Here is a 26,635-nt window from a genome sequence, read left to right on the forward strand (position 1 = left end):
CTGTTGCACTACAACCCAGCCCCCCGGAGTGTACCCTTTCTGTTTATTTTTCTTGCCCAGTTTTATGACTAAGTCTTACAAGTCTATATTGAACAATAATGATGAGAGTGGGCATCCTTGTCTTGTTCCAGGTCATACATACAAAGTCTTCTTTTTCTCTTTCTTCCTTTTTTCTTTCTTTCTTTTCTTTTTTTTTAAAATATTTTTTCTGTTGAGTATGATGCTGGCTGTGGGTCTGTCATATGTATCCATTGTAAATGGGTTAAGCGCAGGTGGCGCAAAGCACAAGGACTGGCGTAAGTATCCGGATTCGAGCCCCCGGCTTTCCACCTGCAGGGGTGTCACTTCACAGGCAGTGAAGCAGGTCTTCAGGTGTCTATCTTTCTTTTCCCTTTTCTGTCATCCCCTCCTCTCTCTACTTCTCTCTGTCCTATCCAACAACGACAACATCAATAGCAACAACAATAATAACTACAACAATAATAAAAAGGGCAACAAAAGGGAATAAATATAAAAAATATTTTTTAAAGTCACTAATTCAAAGAGGAAAATAGGTTTCCTCCTTGTTATTTCTATTCCCTAACAATGAATGGATCAGGAGCCTTTTTCACCATGCTTCACTCACCCTAAAATCATGGTTTCCACCTTGGTCTTTGACTCCTTAGGACTGACCCTCTTGGAAGTCTATGTGGAATGGCAAGGTACAGCTCATATGCTTCCTACTTGTAAGCAACCTAGACCTAGAGAGGGTGGCTCCTGTCAGTAGGGTGAGTGATCACCATAGTCGGGCATGTGCCCTTGTACCTGATTCTCAGCTGCCTTGTGGTGCTCTCTAAGCAGTCACTAAGATAGTTCTTACTACCTCATACCCATGGTGATTCAGTCAGCTTCTGCAGTTTTAGGATTTGTCAAGCTGTGATGAGTGGCTGCCCCATTCCATCCATAATGACGCCAGAGAAAACAGCTTCATGTCTTTGCCCAGAGAAGATAGGTGGGTGAGCTGGAGGGGGAGGAGGAGGAAGAGCAGCAGCAGGAGGAGGTCATGGGGAGGGGGAGGAGCTGGACGGTGACTATGGCAACAACAACTAGAGAATGTGTGCTTGGCAGATGAGGCTCTGTGGCCACCACAGTTAAATTTCACAGCATCAGTAGCCCTCTGCTGACAGTGCTGCTACTAGTATGGGCATCCTGAATTTTAGGTGAGTGAAGAGGTCTTGAGGAAAGGAACTATGGCCTGATTATTTTTAATATCTGAGCCCACAGTTCAGAGTTGAATTCCTGGTTCATGGCAAGTGTGAAACGTTTATTTACAGAAGAAAAGGAGGCTCAGAGGGAAAAATTGCTCTGAGTTTGAGGGAGTTGGTCCCATCTGACTGCCCATTCTTTTCAAGCCCATTTTAGAACATGCAGTTGTTTTTATGAGGTGGGGTGGTGGTGGTGGGGACAAACAGAAGAGCACTACTCACCTCTGGGCCATGGTGGTGGAAAGGGCTTGAACTCAGGCACTTGATTATCTTCATTGTGCTCTGAATCATGAGTGTGTGTGTGTGTGTGTGTGTGTGTGTGTGTGTGTGTACCCATATGTACTGATGATTCCTCTCCAGAGTCACTTACATATAATTGACACCTAATAGAGTATGAGTTGAAGACATACATTAGAATGAATGGTCTGACATAAGTATCTGCTGGGAAATGATAACTACCATAAATCTAGTGAACAACCCCCACCACACAGTTTCCTATTTCTCTGCTATGAGAAGAAATGTATGTGTGTGTGTGCTTTGTATTTTGTTTTGTTTTTATTTGATTATTTTGGATAGAGGCAGAGAGAAATTGACAGTGAAGAGGAGATTGAGTGGGAGAAAGAAAGAGACATGCTTGCAGCACTGCCTCCCCTCTGTTGAAGCTTCCCTTCCCCCCACCCCACTGCAGGTGGCAACCAGGTGCTTGGACTGGGCTTCTTGTGAATGATGGCATGTGTTCTCTACCAGCTGCACCACCACACACCCCAGTGAGAAGAACTTGAAAGATGTACTGTAGAACTACTTTCTGTATGGGATTAGAAATGTGCTCTCTCAGGAGTCGGGCGGTAGTGCAGCAGGTTAAGCACATGTGGCACAAAGCACAAGAACCGACATAAGGATCCCGGTTTGAGCCCCCGGCTCCCCACCTGCAGGGGAGTCGCTTCACAGGCAGTGAAGCAGGTCTTCAGGTACCTGTCTTTCTCTCCTCCTCTCTGTCTTCCCCTCCTCTCTCCATTTCAATCAATACAATAATAAAAATCAATAACAATAATAACTACAACAACAATAAAAAACAAGGACAATAAAAGAGAAAGTAAATAAATATAAAAAAATAAAAGAAAAACAAAAGAAATGTGCTCTCTCTCTTCCTCCCCCCTCTTAAATTTCATTTGTTTTACAGCTTATAGTGGCGCTGGGGATTGAACCTGAGACCTTGAGACCTCAGAGCCTCAGGAATAAGAGTCTTTTGCTATACCCCCAGCCCATTTGCCCTCTTTCTAAAGTAACAGCTACAGGTATCCCTCCTTGAACACTCCCAAATGGTGCACATGAACTTGGGCATAAAGTTCCTCAGCTTGCAACACACACAGAGAGACAGACACACATACACACACACACACACAGACACACACACACACAGACACACACACACACACATTCTCTCTTTAAAATATTTAAAATATTTCATTTGTCTTATGAGATAGAGAGATAGAGAGACAGAGACAAAGACACTAAGGTGAGAGCACTGCTAAGATCTGGTTTAGCCTGTGGTGGTACTAGGGACTGAATCTGCCACCTTGTCGCCTCAGACAGGAAAATCTTTTGCCATTTCCCCAGCTAAGTTACACTCTTTCTAAAGTAATAACCACGGGGTTTCCCTCCTTGAACATGCTAAGTGTTGTTCATGAACTCTTCTATAAAGCTCCTTAGCTAGCATCACAGACAGACAGATAGACAGATATACACACACACAAACACACACACAGAAAGACCACATACAGAAAGACAAACAGACATTTACCCAGACACACACACAATAGACACACACACAGACAACTCCCCACATATGCAGACACACACAGAAAGACATACACACGGAGACACACACAGACAAAAGAACAGACACACAGAGAGACAGACATACACACAGACAAACACACATACATGGAGGAATACGTGGAGAGACACACACAGAGACAGACACACACAGGAAGAAGCATATACATACAAACACTGATACTGAACACATAGAGTCACACAGACACTGACACACACTCACACATACACACACACAAAGACATTCCACACACACACACAGATATACACAGACAAACACACAGACAACCACCCACCCACACAGACACAGACACACACAACCACATACACAAGCATAAACACACAGACACTACATACATGCAGAGACAGACACAAAAACAAAAATATACACATAGAGACATAAACACAGACATATACACACATACAACCCCACATAGTCACACATAGACACACATTCACACAGTCACCTATACAGACATACAGAAACACACACACACACACATAAACCCAGAGACAGACATATCTACATACACAGACACAAGCACAAACATACACACAGAGACACCCTACACACAAAGACACACATAGACAGAGACAGAAACACACACACATACACACAGGCAGACACAGAGACAGTCACACATACACAGACAAACACACAGAGGGGCAGACACCCCCACACAGACAGACACATGGCGGGTGCAAAGTCAGGCTTGCTGTATGGCACAGCCCCAGCAGGCTAGGTTTAACTGAAAAGTAGAAAGTCCTGGACTATACTGAAGCTATTTTTCCTCACATTGATAAGTTAAAGACCCATTGGCTATATTGTGTGGGACTATGTGAAAGTCTGGTAGAGCTTAGGGGAGCTCTCCCATCCTTGTGATGGAGGTCTGGGAAGACACCCAACTTGCTAGTCTCTCCCCTCTAGGGATGGAGCTAAGAGGGAAACACTTTCCGTGACTCAGTTTCCCCTTGTTTCCCCTTTGTCTCTCAAGGCTTCACAAAAGCCTGCATCCTCTCACACTTAGTTCACTCCCCTGCTAGCAGACCAAATGGCTGCCTGCTTGTAAGTTCACTCAAAGTTCACTATGTTCACCAGAGTTCACCATACTTTCATCCTTTGATCACATACATAAGCATACTCCATCACAAGCCTTGCCGGTACCCTGGCAATGAGACCCCCACACCTATTTCCTTATCTTTGATATATATGATTTACATCAAGCCTTGCCCTTCTCTGCTTTATCTCACCTTACTGGTTTAACCGCTGTTTTTCTTAATACCTTTAGATAATTAACATGTCTTGCATCATGGAAACTAATTGCTTTGACCTTTCTGTATCTCATCAATTTTTGTCATTCCTACCCCTCCCCACCATAGGGGTATCTGACCTTTAGAACCCTATAATTTCTGACATATTTGAAAAATGTACTTTCTTCTGTTTGCTATACAACCCTGTGCTTACCCCAAATAAAATGGAAGTTCATACCTGAGTTTCCCCTGGCGCTTCTTTTCTGCATCACACAGTCACTAGAACTGGTGACGGGAAGGCCAGTGGCTTACCTCTGTTGAGAGGCCACCCACATGAGCATCAGCAATATTGGATATGCACAAATAATACCTGGGGACAATTAAAGGAGATCCCTGGGGGAAGTACACTGTGACAATTATGGCAGTGAGTGTAACAAGACTAAAAACGGCCTAAGAGATGAAGCTGCTGTACCCATTATTATTCCTGATTTTAATGAAAACAATTATACATGATGTCATCTGTATCCTTGATGCTAACGAAAACAATCTTACACGATGTCAACTATATCTGGGCAAAAAGTGTTTAAATAAAGCTCTGCAGAGAGATGGCAGAGACACTTCTCTCCTGCACTTAAAGCAGCTGACGTGTCACTCATTCATCTTGCTGACTCCCCCTTTCCTCCAGGGACTCTTAATTACTTTCACAGGGCTGGATGCTGGCAGAAACACACACACAGACACCCACATATACACAGACATACACACAGGCACATACACAGACAGAAATCTACTCACACATACACAGAAGCACACACAGACATACCCACACACAGAAAAACACACAGATACCCCTCCAAACAAAGACACCCACAGATACACACAGACACATACACAGACTGACCCACAAATAGCCCACACACAGACAAAGACAGACAGACAGACACACAAGCACAGACACACATACAGAGACATATACACACAGAGTCACACACACGCACACACACAGACCCATACGTATATACAGAGACAGATACATACACAGACACACACATTCATAAACACATATACACACTCAGAAATGCACATAGACACACAAACACACATAAATATACTCAAAAGCACACAGAAACACTCATATAGACACACTAACACACAGAGAGACACACAAACACAGAGAGACAACCACCCACATATACACAGAATGACACACATGAACACAGACAGGAACACACAGATATACACAGACAGACACATGCACAGACACACACATACACAAACACAGACACACTTCCACACAGACAGAAAAAACACACATAGACCCACACATACAGAGACACACATACACACAGATAAACACATACACAGAGATACACACACAGACACATGCACAAAGAAACACACAAACACCCACAAACACACTGACAGACAGGCAAACACAGTGACACACACATACACAGGTATAAACATCCTCAGCTAATGTCACAAACAGACACACACAGACACAGACATAGACATATACACAGAGACTAACACAGAGAAATACAGAAACACACACACAAGCAGACAGACACAGACACACAGGCAGACAGACAGACCAACACACACACACACACACACACACACACCTACTGTGGGAAAAACACAGCATCTTTAGTGCTGTTGACCTAAGGTGGCTCCGTTCTCAATGAATGAAAAATGCAGAACAATAGGTTCATGACATTCTGCAAACAGATATCCCTCTCCAAAGGCAAATCACAGAGAGAATGAACTTTACTTGTCATCTGTAGGCAAGCCACAGATGTCTACCTATTCTGGGAAAGGTCCTTGAGAACAGAAACAATAAGGGTTGATCATAAGCATAAGTTACTTATAAAGCTTAACTAAAGCATTGCTATGATAATGCTTATTTTGTCACAGCAATACTTTTCTATATAAGCTGTAGCAAAATCCAATAAAGTGCCTTCAGTCCTTGAGACTATTGATCCTTCACTGACATTTCATGTTCATTCCTTGTGGCTCTTCCCTCGTCAGGCCCAGAAACAGAAAAACCCAACAAGCCACACTCATAGAGACACACTCACACAAACACACAGAAAGACAGACATACACAGAGATGCACACACAGAGACACACACAGACATAGGCAAAGAGACAGACACACGCACACACACACACACAAAGAAACCCACACATGTACACACAGACAAACACATTCACATACCCAGAGACACACAGAGGCAAACACCCACACACACACATATAAAGACAGAAACACATACACACAGAGACATACAGATGCATACCCCCCCACAGACACACAAAGATACATACACACAGACACACATACAGAATTACAGAGACACAGACACTCAAACACATACAGACAGACAAACACACAGAGACACACACACACATGCAAATACACACACAGAGACAGAGATACACATAAACAAACATAGACACACAGACATCCACAAAATCAGAAATGCACACAGAAAGACACACACAGAGACACATCCACGGACTCTCACACATACATACACAGACACCCACATATAAACACAAACACACACAGACGCAAACACAGACACACATACTCACAGACAGACACACACACTCACAGACAGACACACACACAGTCAGATATACACAGGCACACACACAGAGACAAACTCACAGATACATACAAAGACACACATGCAAACACACACATACATATAGAAACACACACAGAGACACAGACACATAAGACACTCGTTTATACACAGACACCCCTCCAACACACAGAGACAGACATACACATAGATACACACCACACACACATAGACATACTCAGAGAGAGAGACAGACACACACAGGGACACACATAGGCAGACAGACACACAGATACATTCACAGAGACACATACACACAGACACACAAACAGAGAGACAGAAAGACACCCAGAGAGACATGCAGATATGCAAACAAAGATACATACACAAAGACACATAAAGACACAAAGCTATACAACACACACAGACATACAGAGAAACACACACAGATACCAAGGCACACTCACATGTACACACAGACACACAGACAAAGGCAGATAGACAGACACACACAGATACATACATATGAAAGACACACACACAGAGACACACACAGACAGACACAGACAGAAAGAGACACACAAACACAGACACCCACACAAAAAAATGCAGATACAGGCAAAGCCTCCAACAGAGTCACTTACAGCCACACACACACACACACACACACACACACATACAGATATAAAGAAACACAGGAATAGAAGCACAACATACACACACACAGAGACAGTCATACTCACAAACACACAGAGAGAAGACACACACAGGCACACACAAACACAGGCAAAGAGAGACACACAGTACACACAGAGATATGCAGACACACATACACAGAAACACACATATGCAGAGACACACAAAGACACAGAGACATACACACAAAGCTGTTGTGACCCCAAGAGGAGTTGGGGATTATTAGCATACAAATTATGTCACTCTGAGGAGGTGTTTCAAAGAAGGGAATGTATAAAAGCAAGGGACTTTGAGCACATTGCACTCTTTGACGGCTGCTGCTTCTCCTGGTCAGATGCATCTCGGCGGAGGTGCGCCAGGTATCCACCATGGGAACTGAACACATGTGACTACTAGCTGGTAAACTTTTAGACCCCTCTACAGCGATGAGCAACCTTTACCAGAGCTGATAATTGTTTATCTTATGGGACTAAACTTTTGATAACTATACTCAGACTTTATGAACCTAGCGTACTCTTAACCCTTGATGATAAGTGCTTATTTTGTCTTTTACCTGTTTCACCCTAATAAACCTCGTATTGGTTAAACCAGTTCCCAGCTCCCTGCTGTGAATCCTGTCATGCGCAGCAGCCCCCAACCAACCCCCTTTTTAAGTTAAATAACAACACACAGACACCCAACATACATACAGAAAAACACAAAGACATCACAGACAAAAGCAGACAGATACATACACAGAGACACACATAGATGCAGAAAAAAAGCATACACAGAGACACATACACAGAGAAACACACAGACACAGGTAAAGACAGACAGACACAGGCAAAGACAGACACACACATAGATAGCCACCCAGAGAGACATGCAGACATACATACACACACAAAGACAGACAGAGACACATACACAGACACACAGATACATAAAGACACACACACACAAAGACACACCACAGGAACCCACACATACTCAGATAGAAACAGACAGAGACACTTTCAAATACAAATACTGAGAGACAGAGATGCACAAAGACAGACAGACAGACAGACACACACACACAGATAGCCATACATGGACACGTGCAGACATACATACACACACACACACACACAAATAAACTGACAAACACATACAAAGAGACACACAGACACCAACAGATACACAGTTAGAAACACACACACTGACACACATAGAAAGACACACACACAGAGAAACATACATATACACACAGACACACACAGACAGACACATAATCATGCACATACAGACACACACAAAGAGACACACATACACACACAGATAGATACACACAGTCTCTCTTTCTGTCTCTCTCTCTCAAATATTTTATTTGCTTTCTGAGAGAGAGACAGAGACAGACAGACTATGGCCAGAGCACTGATCAGCTCTGCCCTATGGTGGTGCTGGAGAGTAAACCTGGGGCCTCAGAATGTCAAGCAAAAGAGTCTCTTGCAGTTTCCCTAGCACAGTTGCACTCTTAATCTAAAGTATTAAACGCAGGACTTCCCTCCTTGAACACGCTAAGTGGGGCACATGAACTTGGACACAAAGTTGCTCAGCTAGCATCACAGACAGACAGAAAGACACAGTCAGACACACACACTCACAGACAAAAAACAGACCAAAACAGACACACATACATACATATAGACACTAGCACAGAAACACACAGACACATACCAAGACACAAACACAAGCACATACAGACACCCCACAAACATAAAAACTATCTCTCTCTCTCTCTCTCTCTCTCTCTCTCTCCTAGAGCCCTGCCAGCCAGCCTCAAAGCATGAAACCCATCAGTGGCTTCACTCAACACACCCTGTTCTCAGTGCTGTCCTACAGGACAAGGCAAGGAAAGCCATACTGAGAACTGCCAACCCCCCCATCCCACCCCCCCATCCCCATCCCCCGAGCCTGATCCAGAGTCAGGCTCCTGGGATCTGGGATCCTTGGCTCTGTCTGGCTGGCCTAGGCGAGGAACATCCAGAACTGGAGGAACTTGTGCCGGGTGGTACAGAAAGACGGGAGAGACCAGACAGACATTGTCACTCACCTGTAGCAATGGAGAACCAAGACGCATCCTCTAGCACAGTGAACAGGCAAACTGGCTCTCAGACTTTGGGAGGAGGACTGTGGTGGTTGCCTTGGGGGAGGTGGGGCTGGGCCTAGAACCCTGGAGATGGCTGCAATGTACAGGGATACCCTGTCCTCTTGCCTCCTTATAAGTAAGCCACTGCTAGCCACAAAGACTGACAAGAGAAATTCTCCCCCATGGCCAAAAGACAAACAGAACCTAATCTGGAATGAGGTGCTTGGTGCCATGAGTGCTGAGGAGTTGGAGGGGTGTGGGGGTGGGTGGGGGGCACAAGCTGGGGAGGTTTATGCCCAAGTTCATATGTACCACTGAGTGTGTTCATGGCAGTCCTGTGGTTATCCCTCTAGAAAGAGTGCACATGGGCTGGGGTGACAGCAAAAGGCTCTCCTGCCTGAGGCTCTGAGGTCCCAGCTTCAATCCTCAGCACCAGCATAAACCAGCACTGAGCACTGCTCTGGCCACTGTCTGTCTGTCCCCATCCTTGTCTCACTCTGATAAAGCAAATAAAATATTTAAGAGAGAGAGACGAGACGGGAGGGGTTTTGTGCGGCTGGAGGTTAGGGGAGAAGGGGCTAGCAGCCTTGCTTGTGGGAGCAGATAAGACACACAGAGGTCAAGATGCATAGGGGTGGGCAGCTGAGACTGGAAGGCCAGGGAAAGGAGCTCTTTCTGGTAGGAAGGAAGCAAGGAAGATGAGACTGGCAGGGGTTGTGCTGAGTGCGGAGTGCCAGTCCAGCCTGTGCCGGCAGGACAGAGGACACTCCGCACAGAGAAAACCTGCCTCTGTTGACAGCCTGTGGCTGGTGAGCAGACACAGCTGTGCCGTCTGTGCAGGCGTGCATGCATGCTGGTGACAGCGACACTGCTTCTGGACAGAGCTGAGGATCCTCCAGGTTAGGTGTGAAAACAGGAGCTTGGAAGCTGTGTCTGAGTGTGTGTGTGTGTGTGTGTGTGTGTGTGTGTGTGTGTGTGTCTGTGTGTAACAAGCTGGGGAGCTTTATTCCCAAGTTCTTATGTACCACTTAGCATGCATGTTCAGTGGTGGCAGTCCTGTGGTTATCCCTCTAGAAAAAGTGCACATGGGCTGGGGAGACATCAAAAGACTCTCCTGCCTGAGGCGCTGAAGTCTTATTTTCAGTCCTCAGCACTAACATAAGCCAGAGCTGAATAGTACTCTGGCCTCAGTGTATTTGACTTTGTTCTCTCTCTCTCTCTCTCTCTCTCTCTCTCTCTCTCTCTCTGTGTGTGTGTGTGTGTGTGTGTGTGTGTGTGTGTGTCTGACACTAACTGAGGAGCTTTATGACCAAGTTCATGTGCACCACTTGGAGTGTTCAAGGAGGGAAGCCCTGAGGTTCTTCCTTTAGAAAGAGGGCAATTGGACTGGGGAGACTGCAAACGACTCTCTTGCCCAAGGATCTGAAGTCTCAGGTTGAATTCCCAGCACCAACATAAGCCAGAGCTGACCAGCATTCTGGCCAATGTCTCTCTCTCTCTCTCTCTCTCTCTCTCTCTCTCTCTCTCTCCCTCTTCCTCTCTCATAAGGCAAAAAATTATTTAAGAGAGAGTGTGTGTTTGTGTGTCTCCTTTGAGTATATTTGTCTCTCTGTGTGTGTATGTGTGTCTGTCTGTCTGTGTCTCCATGCTTAGGCGAGAGAGAGAGAGAGAGAGAGAGGGAGAGAAAAGGGGTGGGGTAGGGTGCAGGTGAGGGGTGGGCAAGAAAGGGACAGTAGCCTTGTTTGTGGGAGCAGATAAGGCACACAGAGTTCAAAATGCAGAGAGGTGGGCAGCTGAGGCTGGAGGGTCACCGACAGGAGTTCTTTCTGGTAGGAAGGACTGGCACAGGGTGTGCTCTGAATGCTGAGTGCCAGTCCAGCTTGTCCCAGCAGGACAGATGGCACTCAGCACAGAGGAAACCTGCCTCTGTTGACAGCCTGTGGCTGGTGAGCAGACATGGCTGTGATGTGCATGTGTGTGTGCATGCCAGGCAACAGCAATACTGCTTCTGGAGTTGCTATGGACAATGCTCATGATCCTCCAGCTCATGTGTGAAAACAGGAGCTCAGAAGCTGTGTTTGAATATGTGTGTGTGTGTGTGTGTGTGTGTGTGTGTGTGTGTGTGTGCTTGTGTGTGTGACAAGCTGGGAAGGTTTATGCCCAAGTTCATATGCATCACTTAGTGGGTTCAAGGAGGGAAGCTCTGTGGTGACTAATTTAGAAAGAATGCACCTGGGCTGGGGAGACAGCAAAAAACTCTACTGCCTGAGGCTCTGAGATCCCAGGTTCAATTCCCAGCACCAACATAAGCCAGAGCTGAATGGTGCTCTGGCCACAGTCTGTCTGTCTGTCCCTGTTTCTGTCTCACTTTCATAATGCAAATAAATATTTAAAAGAGAGAGAGTCATTCTGTGGGTATGTGTGTCTCTCTCTGTGTGTCTCTATGTGCCTATGTCTGTATATTTATTTCTGTCTAAATATGATGCTAGCTCAGGAGTTTATGCCCAAGTCATGTGCACCACCTGGAGTTTTCAAGGAGGGAAACCTTTGGTTCTACTTTAGCATGAGTGCACATGGGCTGCGAAGACGGCTAAAGACTCTCCTGCCTAAGGCTCTGAGGTTCCTGGTTCAAAAGCTAGCACCATCATAAGCAAGAGCTGAGCAGTGCCCTAGCCACAGTGTCTCTATCTCCATCACCCTTTCATAAAAAAATAAATCATGACAGAGAGAGAGAGAGAGAGAGAGAGTTTGAGTCTGTGTGTGCGTGTGTGTGTTTCTGTCTGCCTCTGTGTGTGTGTGTGTTTGTGGCTGTGTGTGTGTGTCCCTGTGTACATGTGTGTCTGTCTGTCTGTGACACTAGCTGAAGAGCTTTATGTCCATGTTCATGTGCATAACTTAGCATCTTCAAGGAGGGAAGTCCTGTGGTTATTACTTTAGCAAGAATTCAAAAGGGCTGGGGAGGTTTGTCTGTGTCTGTGTGTGGTGGGGGGGGGAGGGGGCTATGGCACAGCCCTCCCTCCCCTTCTGCCCACGCCCTCAGTTCCCTAACTTCCTCCACTGGGGCAGTGTTCCCAGCCCAGACTGTGTTCCTTAGAGCTTAAGTTGAAAACCGCCCCGCGTCCTCCTCCCGCACCCTGGCATCATCATTGTGCAGGCCAGGGGACTGGTAGCATTGGCAGCATCTCCATCGACATGTGTCACCGCACTTTTGGATGAATGGAGCCGCGCTCTGGCACGAGCCTTGCGGAGGAGGGAAACTGCAGGCCAGGGAAGGAGGGCTGTGTGAGAAAATGGGTCAGCAGGCTTCTGGGCGGGTGCACCTGCCCCACTTGCCCCCAGATCCCATTCGGAATAGGAGTCGTTTCCCTGGGGGTGGCCTTGTTGCCCCTTGGGCGTGGGAAATCCCCACCTATGAGAAAGCCATTTTTCCCTGCGCTGCGTGGCCCAAAGCCAGTGTCCTCTGTTCTTGGCATCCCCCGCCCTCTGCTGCAAGGTGCCTGGAGCGATCACTGGAGTGTTGTCCAAGGGCGCGGGGCACGGGGCGCGGGGCCCGGGGCGCGGAGCAAGAAAATCGCCTCTACCTGACCCCTCTCCCCGCGGTCCAGAGCCGAGCCTTTTGCCTGCCTTTCCCTTCAGAGCTGCCCAGGAGGCCATAGGGGCTGGCGGTTCGCTCCTGAGCGCCCTCTAGGCAGACCCACCCCCCTCCCTGCTCCTCCCAGCTTCCAGGGCGCGTCGACCACGCCCCCTCCGGCGGCCAGCCCCGCAGCCCCGCAGCCCCTCAGCCCCACAGCCCCGCATTAGCCACAGGGGGAACCAAAGAGATAGAAGCTTTCCCAGCCGCCCGGACCACAGACGCCAACACCGCCTGCCCCCCACCACTCGCTGCCCGCCCTCGACCCGCACACCGGCCCACTACCAAGCGGCGGCGGGCTGCGGGCTGTGGGCTGCGGGCTGCGGGCTGCGGGCTGCGGGCTGCGGGCTGCGGGCTGCGGGCTGCGGGCTGCGGGCTGCGGGCTGCGCGCTGCAGAGACTCGCACGCCCCGGCGCGCTCCCGACCGCGCTCGCCTCCCCGGGTGGCTCGGGCTCGCCAGCCCCCTCCCCAGCTCGCGTGAGTGCCCCGGGCCCTAGGGTCCCCGGGTCCCGGGGTCGGGGTTCCTGCGGCCCACCCCCATCCCTACTCCAGCCCACACCCACGCCCGGCTGCCCCTCAGTTCTCTGCAAGGGAGGTCGCGGCAGCGGCCCGGCGCCAGCGACGACCGTGGCGACAGTGGCGGCGGCGGCGGCGGAGACTGCAGCGGCGACCGTGGCGGAGGCGGTGGCGGAGGCCTCCGTGGCGGAGGCGGAAGCAGAGGTAGAGGCTGAGGCCTCGCAAGAAGAAGGAGAAGGAGGAGGAGGAAGAGGAGGAGGAGGAGGAGGAGGAGGAGGAGGAGGAGGAGGAGGAGGAGGAGGAGGAGGAGGAGGAGGAGGAGGAGGAGGAGGAGGAGGAGGAGGAGGAGGAGGAGGAGGAGGAGGAGGAGGAGGAGGAGGAGGAGGAGGAGGAGGAGGAGAAGGAGGAGAAGGAGAAGGAAAAGGAGTGCTGGAGGCCATCCTGGGGGAGGCGGCCGCCCAAGCCAGGAAGGAGGTGGAGGCCGGCCCGGAGGCAGCAGCCTTGGCGGCGGCGGAGACCAACACGACCAGAGCGGCGGGTGAGAGTGACGACTCGGGTGCGGAGTCCGGTGCGGAGTCAGGTGCGGAGTCGGGTGCGGAGTCGGGTGCTGATGGGGATGCGCAGGTGGAGGCGGCTGTGGTGGCCGCGGCCTCGGCCCGGGCTGCAGTGGGAACGGATGTGGATTCCGATGTGGATGCCGATGTCGATGCGGATGCCGAAGATGATGATGATGATGATGATGATGATGATGATGATGATGCCGACGCGGGTGCGGGCGGGGGCGCCGAGGGGAACCCCGACTATGCCTTGGCCTCGCTGTACGTAGGCGACCTGCACCCCGAGGTGACGGAGGCCATGCTCTACGAGAAGTTCAGCCCGGCTGGGCCCATACTCTCCATCCGTATTTGCAGGGACAAGGTCACCCGCCGCTCTCTGGGCTACGCGTATGTCAACTACCAGCAGCCGCTGGACGCCAAGAGGGCCCTGGAGACCCTCAACTTCGATGTCATCAAGGGCCGAGCGGTGCGCATCATGTGGTCCCAGCGGGACCCCTCACTCCGCAAGAGCGGGGTGGGCAACGTGTTCGTCAAGAACCTGGGAAAGACCGTCGACAACAAGGCTCTGTACAACATCTTCTCCACGTTCGGCAACATCCTCTCCTGCAAGGTGGCCTGCGACGAGAAGGGGCCCAAGGGCTATGGCTTCGTGCACTTCCAGAAGGAGGAGTCTGCGGAACGGGCCATAGATGCCATGAACGGCATATTCCTCAACTACCGCAAAATTTTCGTGGGGAGGTTCAAGTCGCACAAGGAGCGAGAAGCCGAAAGGGGAGCCTGGACCAGGCAGTCCACCAGCGCCGACGTCAAAGATTTCGAGGAAGACACCGACGAGGAGGCTACCTTGCGGTGAAGGTGGAGAAAGACAGAGAGAGTCACCCCATCCACAGAGCTGAACCCTGGCTCCTACCCGGTTTACAACGACCCCCTCCTTTGTGCCCCACTCCTTAACCCACCTGCTTAGTATTGTATTGAGATACAGTACCTATAGTATTGTATTGAGAGGATCGCTGTCTTTCTCTCTCCCCAACCCCTGCTTCTTTACCTCCTCGCCTTCCCCCCTGCCCACCTCTCTGCCCTTCCTCCCCACCCCCCCCCACCCCCACCCCCACCCTCACCGAGGGCATTATGAAGAATCTTGCTAATCTGTGCCAGCTCAGAGGTGAAAGCCTGCCTCTTCTCCTTATGGCTTGCTTTGGGAAAGAAAAAAAAAAAACACTTTCTCTCTTTGTTTACTGACAGGTGATGCAATTTCATGACAGGAACATCCATTGGAAAGGAGAAGGGAATCAGATGAGGGGAAACCAAGAGGGTAACTGCTGCTCCCCCCACCCATACCTGCCTTGACCCTACTACACAGAAACAACCACGTTTACCTTCTGGGTGTGCTCATTTTCCTGACTGGCTTCTCTCTTCCTCCCTCCCTGCCTCCCTCACCCCTGTCCACTTTCCCTGTTGACACACCCTAAGAGAATCCTTCCTGTGCGTGGTGTTTTCTTAGCCTGCTTTCCCAGAAACTAAAACCAAACAAAGATCTGCCCGTTGAACTTCTTCGCGTGTTATTCAACAGGTTTCCAAAATGTCATCTTTAGTGCCTGCAGAGTGTCTGTATCCATGGACCTTAACATTTCTGTGATCATTCCCACATTGCTGGACGTTCAGGGGCGGTGCCTACTTCCTGCCCTGTGTTCAGATCCAGCAGCCAGTGCTCTGAGGACTGAATCCTCCCTTGCCAAGCCAAATATTCGCTACCTTTCCCAATGCTCTTCTTACATGTGAGCTTACGGGGCCCACCTATGGACAGTTAAAGACTTCCTGTGAGTTGCCAGCCGTCCCCCACCCAAACCATGGCACGCATTTGCATTCATGCAGTATAGTGCAGCTAGTGCAAAGACAATGCCCATGTGTGTGCCCCCACACACACTCATGGTCGCGGGCTCCTCCTCGAGTGCCTGTGTGCGTGCTTATGCCAGTGCGTGTGCGCGTGTGTGCGCGTGTGTGCGCGTGTGCGCACGAGTGTCTTGCTCAGCTTGATGAGCTGCAAACGGTTATTTTTCTGGTCATGGTTATTTTTTTTTGCTGGATTTCTGTAGTGTTTATTACCTCCTTCTCCTGTGACCAGCTTCCTCTCCTTTTCCCCCCTTGTCACAAACATAACTCAGCTTCATCGCAGGGAGACTATCACAAAGCAGACATCTGACCAGGTGGAGATTAATCTCATCATTTATTAACTCTAAAGATTACTACTACATTCCTGTAAAAATTTTCGTCAGTATGTTTTAGTATTTTCGAATAATTACAGAAGAAATTCTGTTGTACCTCATTGTTTTCTTATGCATATGTTATACATGTATATGATAATATATATACTGTTTTATATCTGCTTTTTCACACATGATTTTGTGTGTATATATATATGTATGTACATACATGCCAAAAGCTTCATTGTATGTCATTAAAATTCTTTTAAAGCATTTTATCTGGCCATTCATATTCCATTTGTGATGACTCAGTAGACGTATTGATATATTTTCTTTTTTTAATTTTTTATATTTATTTAATTTCTGTTTTGTTGCCCTTGGTTTATTGTTGTAGTTATTATTGTTGTTGTTATTGATGTCATCGTTGTTAGATATGAAAGAGAAAATTGGAGAATAGGGAAGACGGGGGGGGGGGTGAAGACACCAGTAGACCTGGTTCACTGCTCTTGAAGCTACTCCTCTGCAGGTGGGGAGCCGGAGGTTTGTACCAGGATCCTTACCCCAGTCCTTGCACTTAGCACCACATGTGCTTAACCCACTGTGCTACCGCTGTTCTGTATGTGAGTGTGTTTCAGTTATTTTCTTACTGTTGAACACAGAGGCTATGGTTTTAACTTTATCTATACATAAGTTCCTAGGACACTATCATGCAAAACACTCTTTCAAAAATCACTTTCTAGACCTTCATTGCTAGAAGAATATTTAAAGTGTCATTAGAGTGCAGTTTAAAGTTTTTTTCTTTTTTTTTGTTTCCTCCAGGGTTGTTGCTGGGGCTTGGTGCCTGCACTATGAATCCACTGCTCTTGGAGGTCCTTTTCCCCACTTTTGTTGCCTTTGCTGTTGTTATTATTGTTATTGTTTTTATGGCTTCTGTTGTTGTTCCATAGGGCAGAGAGAAATAAAGAGAGGAGAGGAATATAGAGAGGAGAAGAGTAAGATAGACACCTGCAGACCTGCTTCTCTGATTGTGAGGCAACCCCCTTGCAGGTGGAGAGTCAGGGACTCGAACCAGGATACTTATGCCGGTCCTTGCACTTCGTGCCATGTTTTCCTGTTTTTTTATATTTATTTATTTATTCCCTTTTGTTGCCCTTGTTTTATTGTTGTAGTTATTATTGTTGTTATTGATGTCATTGTTGGATAGAACAGAGAGAAATGGAGAGAGGAGGGGAAGACAGAGGGGGAGTGAAAGATAGACACCTGCAGTCCTGCTTCACCGCCTGTGAAGCGAATCCCCTGCAGGTGGGGAGCCGGGGGCTCGAACTGGGATCCTTAGTCGGTCCTTGCGCTTTGTACCACGTCCGCTTAACCTCTGCACTACCGCCTGACTCCCTGTTTTTTTATGTCAAGATTGCATTATCCAAATGGCAGTATAAGTAGTAATCTACAAAGATGCTGCATGTTTACTTCATAATGAGCACCAGTATTATGAAAGGCCCTAGTTACCTGTAGAATTTCTGTGTTTGGTATTACAACTATTCTCCATTTTCTAAATGTTTAATAAAGGTAACAGGACCTTTTTGCTCTCATTTATTTTAATCATGTTTCATATAGATTTACATAATTGTAATAGAAAATATTTGCTGCCAGAATTATTGCTGGGCCTCTGTGACTGTACAATGAATTCACCATTCTCAGTAGCCATTCTCATTTTCTTTAAAAAAAAATGAGAGAGAGAGAGAGAGAGAGAGAGAGAGAGAAACAGAGAGTAAAGAGGAGCTAGAAAGCAGTACTTAACAGTTTGTGAAGACTCCCCTTTGCAGGTGCGGATCTGGGACTTGAACCTAGGTTCTTGCTCAGGTAATTGTTAATGTAACAAAAGAAACTAAAAATCCAGCTCACTAGGTAAGATACATGCCTTCAAATTCTTGTTGCCCATGTCCAAGTCCCAGAACCTTATAGGAATGCAATGGGAAGCTTCAGTATTGGGCTGTCTCTGACTTTCTGTTTTAAAAGAAAAGAAAAGAAAAATATCAGTCCAAGAGTAGTGAAGTAACACATATGCAAGTCCCCAGCTCCTAAAAAAAAGTCCTAATAATATGGCAAATATGACTATTATACAAAAAGATAAATAAAAACAATTTAAGAAGGAGGTAGACAGAGAAAGAACTAGAATATTACTTTGGCACATACATTACCTGACATCTAACTCAGACTTCATGGTTTGTTCTACATGCTGGACAACCTCTTGGGCCAGAATACATAGTTAATAAATAAATATCTACAGACATTTATAATACACCATACATTGTTTCACTGGAGAACATATTCATTATTACAGTTCTCTTTGACCTTATTTCTAAATTACTAAATATTCCACAACTTTGTTGTAATAAAATATTTCATTACAGGAATGAGCTATAATTTCTACAACCCTTCCAGGGAACATGTTTAAAATAATTCTAATTTTTCTTGTAAGATCAGTTCTATGACATATAGCTCTTTTTGTTTGTTTGTTTTTTCTTCGGGGTTATCTTGATACCAGTACTACAAATCTACCGCTCCTGGCGGTTTTTTTCCCTCTTTTATAGGATAGGACAGAGAAAAATTGAAAGAGGAGGGGGAGATAGAGAGGGAGAGAGCAAAATAACCCCCTGCCAACCTGCTTCACCATTTGTGATTTGTCCCTTCTGCAGGTCGGGGAGCCAGGAGCTGGAATCCAGACCCTTGCATAGGTCCTTGGCTTAGTACTATGTGAGCTTAACCATCTGGTCTCCTGACTTATCACTCTGTATCTAAGTGTTTTGGAATATTTTATTGCTTTCTGTTCTTTCCTATTGAATTTGAAAATTGATAGATATAGATTTGTGAAATATTTATATTGGTTTTTATTCAGATGGTTCATCCTTCAAGTTTATACACACCAGAGTATAGAAGAGTACTCCTTGCATGGCTTTCTAAAATGTTGTTGTTGTTATTATTATTATTATTAGTAGTAGTAGTAGTAGTAGTAGCAGTAGTATATCACCAAGGTTATTGTTGGGGTTATTGCTCTACCACCATTTCTTGGCAGCCATTCTTTTTCTTTTGCATTTCTGATAAGAGTATGACAAAGAAGAAAAGATGGAAAGAGATATGAGAGAAAGGGAGAGAGAGAGATTGGAGGAAGAAGAAAAGGAGAAATAACTAAAACAATGTTCCATTGCTCATGAAGCTTCTTCCTGCCAGTGAGAACCAAAGACGACTTTGAACCTGGGTTCTCTCACATGGTAGTGTGGGCACTCTAATGGATATGTCCACTCTGCCCCTGATACACAACTTTTTAAATCTAGTCAAAATATTCCTTTTAAGTTTTGTGAAGCAAGTTGTGTCTGTGTGTTTTCTTTTTTATTTTATCTTAGAAGTGCAATCTTTTTAAATATGAGATCATGGGACTGGCTGGTGGCACACCTGGTAGAGTGCACATTACCATGCTCAAGGACCAGGGTTCAAGCCCCCAGAACCCACCTGTGTGGAGGAGAAGATGCTTCATGAGTGGTAAAGCAGTACTGCAGGTAAGTCTCTCTCCCTCTATATCCTTTCACTCTCAATTTACATATATATAGAGAGAGATTTACATATATATATATAGAGAAAGAGAGAGAAGAGGAGGAGAAGGAGGAGGAAGAAGAGGAAGAAAGCAAAGAAAGAAAGAAAGAAGGAAAGAGAGAAAAGAAATGGAAGAAAGAGAAAAAAGAAAAAGAAAAAAATCACCTCTAGAAGCAGTGGATTTGTCCTGTAGGAACCAAGTTCCTCATCCCACCCTGGCATAACCCTGGAGGCAACTGGGAAAAAATTTAAAAAGTGAGGTCAAGACTATTTTATGTATATTCAAACAGATTTTCTATACTTTTAGAACCTTCACTATCTATAAATATTTAAAATAATTATAAACTTGATTAAATTTTATGAAATGAAAAATCATGAAAAAATTTTATCCCCAAATTTGCTTCTTAACATATTGCAAAAACAACTACACCATCTATGGCTATTTAGTTTCTTCTATAAGTCACCTTTATTAGATAGAACAGGAATTTTTTTTAGAGCATTTAACTTTAGCTATTAAACTGATTAACACTTTCATGCCTTTAAACACAACTCTGTGATAATAATTTAACAGTTATTTTCCCCAAAAGAATCATATTTAGTATTTCTTTGCTTAGCATAGGTAGCAAGTTAACCTTTAAAAATCAAGAAATGGATGATAATTTTAATTCTTTTAAATGGGACCATTTAAAATTTTAAATAACTTAAAGAGAAGAGAAAGCTACAAAATCTTTATACACTCTATAAATATAAAAATAGTAATGTCCCTGCCCTGGTAGAAGAAACAAACTGTCCTGTGATATCTTAAGACTAGATATATCCTTCTTTTTAGGTGAAGGTATCTGACAGGCAAAAATTGAAAGTAAAAAAAAAAAAACATTATTGAAGATTTACACTTGAAGGAAATTACTTGTTATTATTTATTCATCTAAATTATATTTTTAATTTTGTTGCTATATTTATGTAGCCCATTATACATAGTATTCAAAAGCCCCTTCCCTACACCAGGCTGAATCAGGTTCAGCTTTGATCTTATCTGATAAAATTCATCTCATCACATCTGAGAAAATTAGCTGCAAATAACGTGGTGATGAAAGGTTACACAACTAGAAAGAAAAAACATTGCTAGTGTATTAATATAATAATGTCTCGAAGAAGACATTTAACATTTATCATTCTAGGAATCAAACTACCTATAAATATAGTGAAGATATTCTTGAGAATATGCAATCAGAACACTTTCCTATTGAGGAAAAATATTATGACAAGAAATACTACACTTGTAATTAAGTAAGGACACAGAAATTAAAATGTGGTAAAAATTAGAACATTTTTGAACACTGACATATTTTTATTGGGGGATTAATGGTTTAAAGTACACAATAAGCATAGCTGTATATGTGTAAAATTTCTCAGTCTTCTGCAAAACACTGTCATCCCCCCCCCACCAGGTCCTCCTCCACCATCATGACTTTTATATTTTCCTTTTTGGGATGTCTCATTTGGTTATATTATATAATGGCAAAATAAATTGGTTTTGAAAATGTTTCTACTTTTTTCTCAAAAAATAATGCTCATAGAATTCACCAATGAAGTTTTGTTCCTGAATTTCTTTTGGTAGATAGTTTTAGATTATCTATTTTATCTGTACCAGTACACTCACATTTTATTTTCTTTGGAGACAGTCTCAGTAGTACGTCTTTCCCTAAAAATTCTCACCTCATACCTGTGATTTACTTTCTTGGCAGAAAATTGTTTATAGAATTGCACCTCATAATACATATATTTTTATGAGGAGGGTAGTAATATTGCTTTCTTTATTCCTGATTTATCAATTTAATTATCCCCCTTTTATGGTCAGTTAAGTTAAATATTTGTCATATTGCCAATCACTGCAAAGAGCTAATTTTAGATTTAGCTGATTTTCTCTATTTGATATTTTGGAAAGGCTTGATAAAAGTATTTTTCAGGTGTTCTCCAAAAATTTGGTAGAACTAATCTGTAAAACCATGTGGATCTACAATTGTTTTGAGTAAAACTTTTCATTGTTGATTCTATTTACTTACTCTTTTTGGTTTTTTTTGTTGTTGTTGTTGCCTCCAGGTTTATCGCTGGGGCTTGATGCCTGTACTACGAATTCACTGCTTCTGGAGGCCATTTTTTCCATTTTGTTGCTCTTGTTATTGTTTCCATTGCTGTTGTTGTTGTTAGACAGGACAGAGAGAAATCAAGAGAGGAGGGGAAGGCAGAGAGGGAAAGATAGACACCTGCAGACCTACTTCACCACTTATAAGGAGACCCCCCCCCCCCGCAGGTGGGGAGCCAGGGCTCGAACCCGGACTCTTATAGCAGTCTTTGCACTTTGTGCCATGTGCGCTTAACCCATTGCATATAATCCTATTACTACATCCAAATGTCCCTCCCTTTTTCCTCCTCTCTCTCTGGGCCCTAATGGGGCTGGAGTTCAGAGTCCTCTTATCCTTTTACTCCTATCACTTCTCCCCCACTGGGAGTATGGATCAAAATTGCTTTTGGGGTGCAGAATGTAGGAATTCTGGCTTCTGTAACTGCTTCTCTGCTGGACATGGGTGTTGGTAAGTTGATACATATGAGGGTTATATTTTCCTGATATACTGATCCCTTGATCATAATATAGTGTCCACCCCTGCCTCTTGTCATACTTCTGAGCTTGACATCTATTTTGTCTGATAAAAGAATGGCTACCTTGTACTTTTTACTCCCATTTCCCTGTGTAATTGTTTCCTAATCTCTTACTTTGAATCTGTCTTTGTCTCTAAAATACAATTATGGCCTTTGTAAGCAGAAAAATATTTCATTTTGTTTCTGAATGCTTTCCATCATAATCTATCTTTTGGTTGATGAGTTTGAGTTACTAACATTAATTTAGATTATGGATTTGAAGGAATTAACTAGTTTTTCTGTTTGATTCCTGGGTGTTCTTGAAGTTTGCCTATTTTCCTATAGTTTTATATATAAGCCCATTTAGAATTGTTTAATGTTCTGTTGCACATAAGCAAAGTACTCTGGCCCAGGGCTCTATGATCTAGTGGCTCTGGGAAAAACCTGGTTTCCCTGATTCTTATACTGCTCATACTTGTCTACCGTTAATGTTAGGTGTGACTTTGATGTGCAGACTCTATTTTTATAGGACTGAAAAGTGCTTGAGGTAATTGGAAATCAGAATCTTGTTGAGAAGGTACTCATCTTGAAGATCCTATGGTGGAAGAATAAGTATTTTATCAGAAAAAACTTTAGGGATATAGGAAATATTTAGTGAATCTTGTTCAAAACCGTGGAGTTTCCAAGGTTTCAGAGCAGGTCCTCTGAGATGATAGAGAGCATATATTTCCAAGACATGGCATGCCAGTGTTGCCATACTGTACGCTAGACATAGCCATGTAGAGAAGGACTTCTCACAATCCTACTGATCTACATATGGGCCTCTGATAGAATGTGCTCCCCTTAGGAGCTGAGAGTTATGTAAAGCTCATGTGGGCTTGGGCATGCTTGTAGGGCCTGTAAAACAGTCTTCTTCCTCCTTTGAGTCATTTGGAGTTGTAGGAAATCATGTAGGTCACTTCTGATATATGTTAAGTGATGAACTACAACAAATGCAAGTACCCTTGATAAGCTGTACAAACCTTTGTCAGTGTCAACATCTTTCAGGATTTTTCAAAAAATTCTCTTTGAAGGTATAATTCACATATAACTTTATATTTGTTTCACGTGTGCAACATAATTAAAATTTTGTACTGTGAAATTTTCAGCATAAGTCTAGTTAACATTTGTTCCCATATATAGTTACACAAATTGTAAAGGCTTTGTGAGAACTTTTTTGTCATTGGCTAGATGTCACTACTAGAAGCCCCCTCCCCCTCTTTTTTTAAACCAGAGCACTGCTCAGCTCTGGCTTATGGTGGTGGTGGTGTGGGGGCAGGGTGGTTGAACCTGGGATTTGGGGCCTCAGGGATTAGTCTCTGCATAACTATTATGCTACCTACCCAAGCCTGACAATTTTTTATATGTTTTTCTTTCTTCTTTCTTTTTGTCCAAGACCTCTCATATACATGATTATACAGCTCTGGGCTGGTTTTTTATTTTATTTTATTTTATTAGTGATTTAATGTTGGTTTAAAAAATTATGAAATAATAGGGGTATAATTTCATGTTGTTCCCACCACCAGAATTCTATGTCCCCATTCCCTCCACTGGAAACTGCAGTAGTTCTCCCAGGGTCACAGATATGGGTTGACTATTATTTCTATAACTATCTATATATCTTTGCCAATTTTTATTTTTCTTTCCTTCTCTTTCTCTTTCTCCTCCTCCTCTTCCTCCTCCTCCTCTTCCTCCTCCTCCTCCTTCTTCTAATTTTCTGTCTTCAGGGTTATCAGTGGGGCTTGGTGTAGGCTCTGTGAATCTACCACTCCTGGTGACCAGTCCCCCCCCCCATTTTATTCAATAAGACAGAGAGAAATTGGGAGGGGCAGGGAGAAAGAGAGGGAGAGAGGAAAATAGACACCTACAGTCCAGCTTCACTCTTTGTAAAGCTTCCCTCTTGCAAGCGGGGAGCAGGGGTTTGAACCTGCATCCTTGCATGGGTTCTTTCTCATAGTACTATGTGTATTTAACCAGTGTGTTGGCCCTCTATTTGTCCATTTTTTCTCTGGTCTTGCCTTCTCTTCCTTTCTCAGTCACACCTACACCTATTATTACTTATGAATATCCTTCCTGTTTTCCTCTTCTCTTTACGTATCTTAATGGTACGTATGAGGTCAGAGCCCTCTGGTCTCTTTGGGAGTACGAAATGAAATAATTTTTTTTTTTATTAGTGGCTTACAAAATTACAAAATAACAAGCCACTTATGACACCATTACTACCTCCATATGTTCCTCTCCTTTTCCTCCTCTCTCTCTGGGTGCTGATGGAGCTGGAGTTCAGAGCCCTCTTATCCTCTTCCTTCTATCACTTCTCCCCGACTGGAATTATGGGTTAAGATAGTTTTTAGGTGCAGAAGTAGGAGTTTTGGCTTCTGTAATTGCTTCTCCTGGACATGCGCACTGGCATGTTGAGCCATACCCCCAGCCTGTTTCTATCTTTCCTTAGTAGGCTAAAGCTCTGGAGAGGCGAGGTTCCAGGACACACTGATGAGGTTGTCTGCCCAGAGAAGTCAGGATGAAATCATGACAGGATCTGCAACTTGGAAGGTGGCAGGACATAAAGTGAGAAAATGGTTAATGGATTGATTACATCTTCATATATAAAACTCATTTTCTTCTGGGGCTGGGCAGTGGTGTGCTGGGTTGAGCACACATGTTACGAAACATTTTTTTTTTTCCTTCTCAGCTACAAACTCAGAAAGGATTATTTCTCCTTGCCAGTGACAATGATACATTTCCAGTTCCAAAGAAGGTTTCAGTCACTATCATTGTACAAAGGTCTCCCTGGAAATGCTGTAACATGGAGAAGAAGACAAGGTCAGAGGGCTAAAGGAAGTAGGTAAACATGCTCACAAACCATAACATAATACATCTACTCCATCAGCATGACTTAAAGCCAGTTCCAATTGGGCTTTTTCTTTCTTTCTTTTTTTATTTATAAAAAGGAAACGTTGACAAAACCATAGGATAAGAGGGGTGCAACTCCACACAATTCCCACCACCAGAACTCCATATCCCATCCCCTCCCCTGATAGCTTTCCTATTCTTTAACCCTCTGGGAGTATAGACCCAAGATCATTGTGGGATGCAGAAGGTGGAAGGTCTGGCTTCTGTAATTGCTTCCCCACTGAACATGGGCATTGACAGGTCAATCCGTAATCCCAGCCTGCCTCTCTCTTTCCCTAGTGGTGTCGGGCTCTGGGGAAGCGGAGCTCCAGGACACACTGGTGGGATTCTCTGTCCGGGGAAGTCTGGTTAGCATCACGCTAGCATCTGGGGCCTGGTGGCTCAAAAGAGAGTTAACATACAAATCCAAACAAATTGTTGACCAATCATGAACCTAGAGGCTTTTTCTTTCTATGTTTACTTTCCCCCTGCCTCTGATATTCTCATAAAAGTGACAGAAACTTAGGGTAGAGGGTAGATAGCATAATGGTTATGCAAACAGACTTTCATGCCTGAGGCTCCAAAGTCCCAGGTTCAAGCCCCTGCACCACCATAAGCCATAAGTGCTCTGGTAATAATAATAAAAAAGTGACAGAAACTCGAACTTGAGGTCCCTCAAACTTCTTTTATATAAAATACTGACTATCATTTGCAGACACAGGCTTTCTTCTTTGAAAACAAAAAGAGGGGGAGGCTCAAACATTAAATCCAATAAAAAGGGGGGTCAGGTGGTGGTGCACCTGGTTGTGCGCACATGTTACAGTAGGAAAGGACCAGAGTTTA

The 26,635-nt window shown here is 44.8% G+C and overlaps 1 protein-coding gene across 1 annotated transcript; it reads left to right on the forward strand.

Annotated features, from left to right (window-relative positions):
- Positions 1-10,432: 10,432 nt before the first annotated feature.
- On the forward strand, positions 10,433-16,605 carry LOC103116216 (uncharacterized). Its single transcript, XM_060182663.1, has 4 exons — positions 10,433-10,543; positions 13,918-14,102; positions 14,244-15,293; positions 15,681-16,605. The coding sequence occupies exons 1-3, from the start codon at positions 10,433-10,435 to the stop codon at positions 15,289-15,291; spliced, it is 1,344 nt and encodes a 447-aa protein (XP_060038646.1). The 3' UTR covers positions 15,292-15,293; positions 15,681-16,605.
- The last annotated feature ends 10,030 nt before the right edge of the window (positions 16,606-26,635 follow it).

Source organism: Erinaceus europaeus, chromosome X (genome assembly GCF_950295315.1).
Source record: "Erinaceus europaeus chromosome X, mEriEur2.1, whole genome shotgun sequence".
Classification (NCBI taxonomy): Eukaryota; Metazoa; Chordata; class Mammalia; order Eulipotyphla; family Erinaceidae; genus Erinaceus; species Erinaceus europaeus.

Excerpts from the sequence above, each read along its gene's own strand:
- LOC103116216 (XM_060182663.1), top strand. The coding sequence starts at position 10,433 with ATGAGACTGGCAGGGGTTGTGCTGAGTGCGGAGTGCCAGTCCAGCCTG. Across the intron at positions 10,544-13,917 it reads CTGTTGACAGCCTGTGGCTG|CCCACACCCACGCCCGGCTG; the intron begins GTGAGCAGACAC and ends TCCCTACTCCAG. Across the intron at positions 14,103-14,243 it reads GAGGTAGAGGCTGAGGCCTC|AGGAGGAGGAGGAGGAGGAG; the intron begins GCAAGAAGAAGG and ends AGGAGGAGGAGG.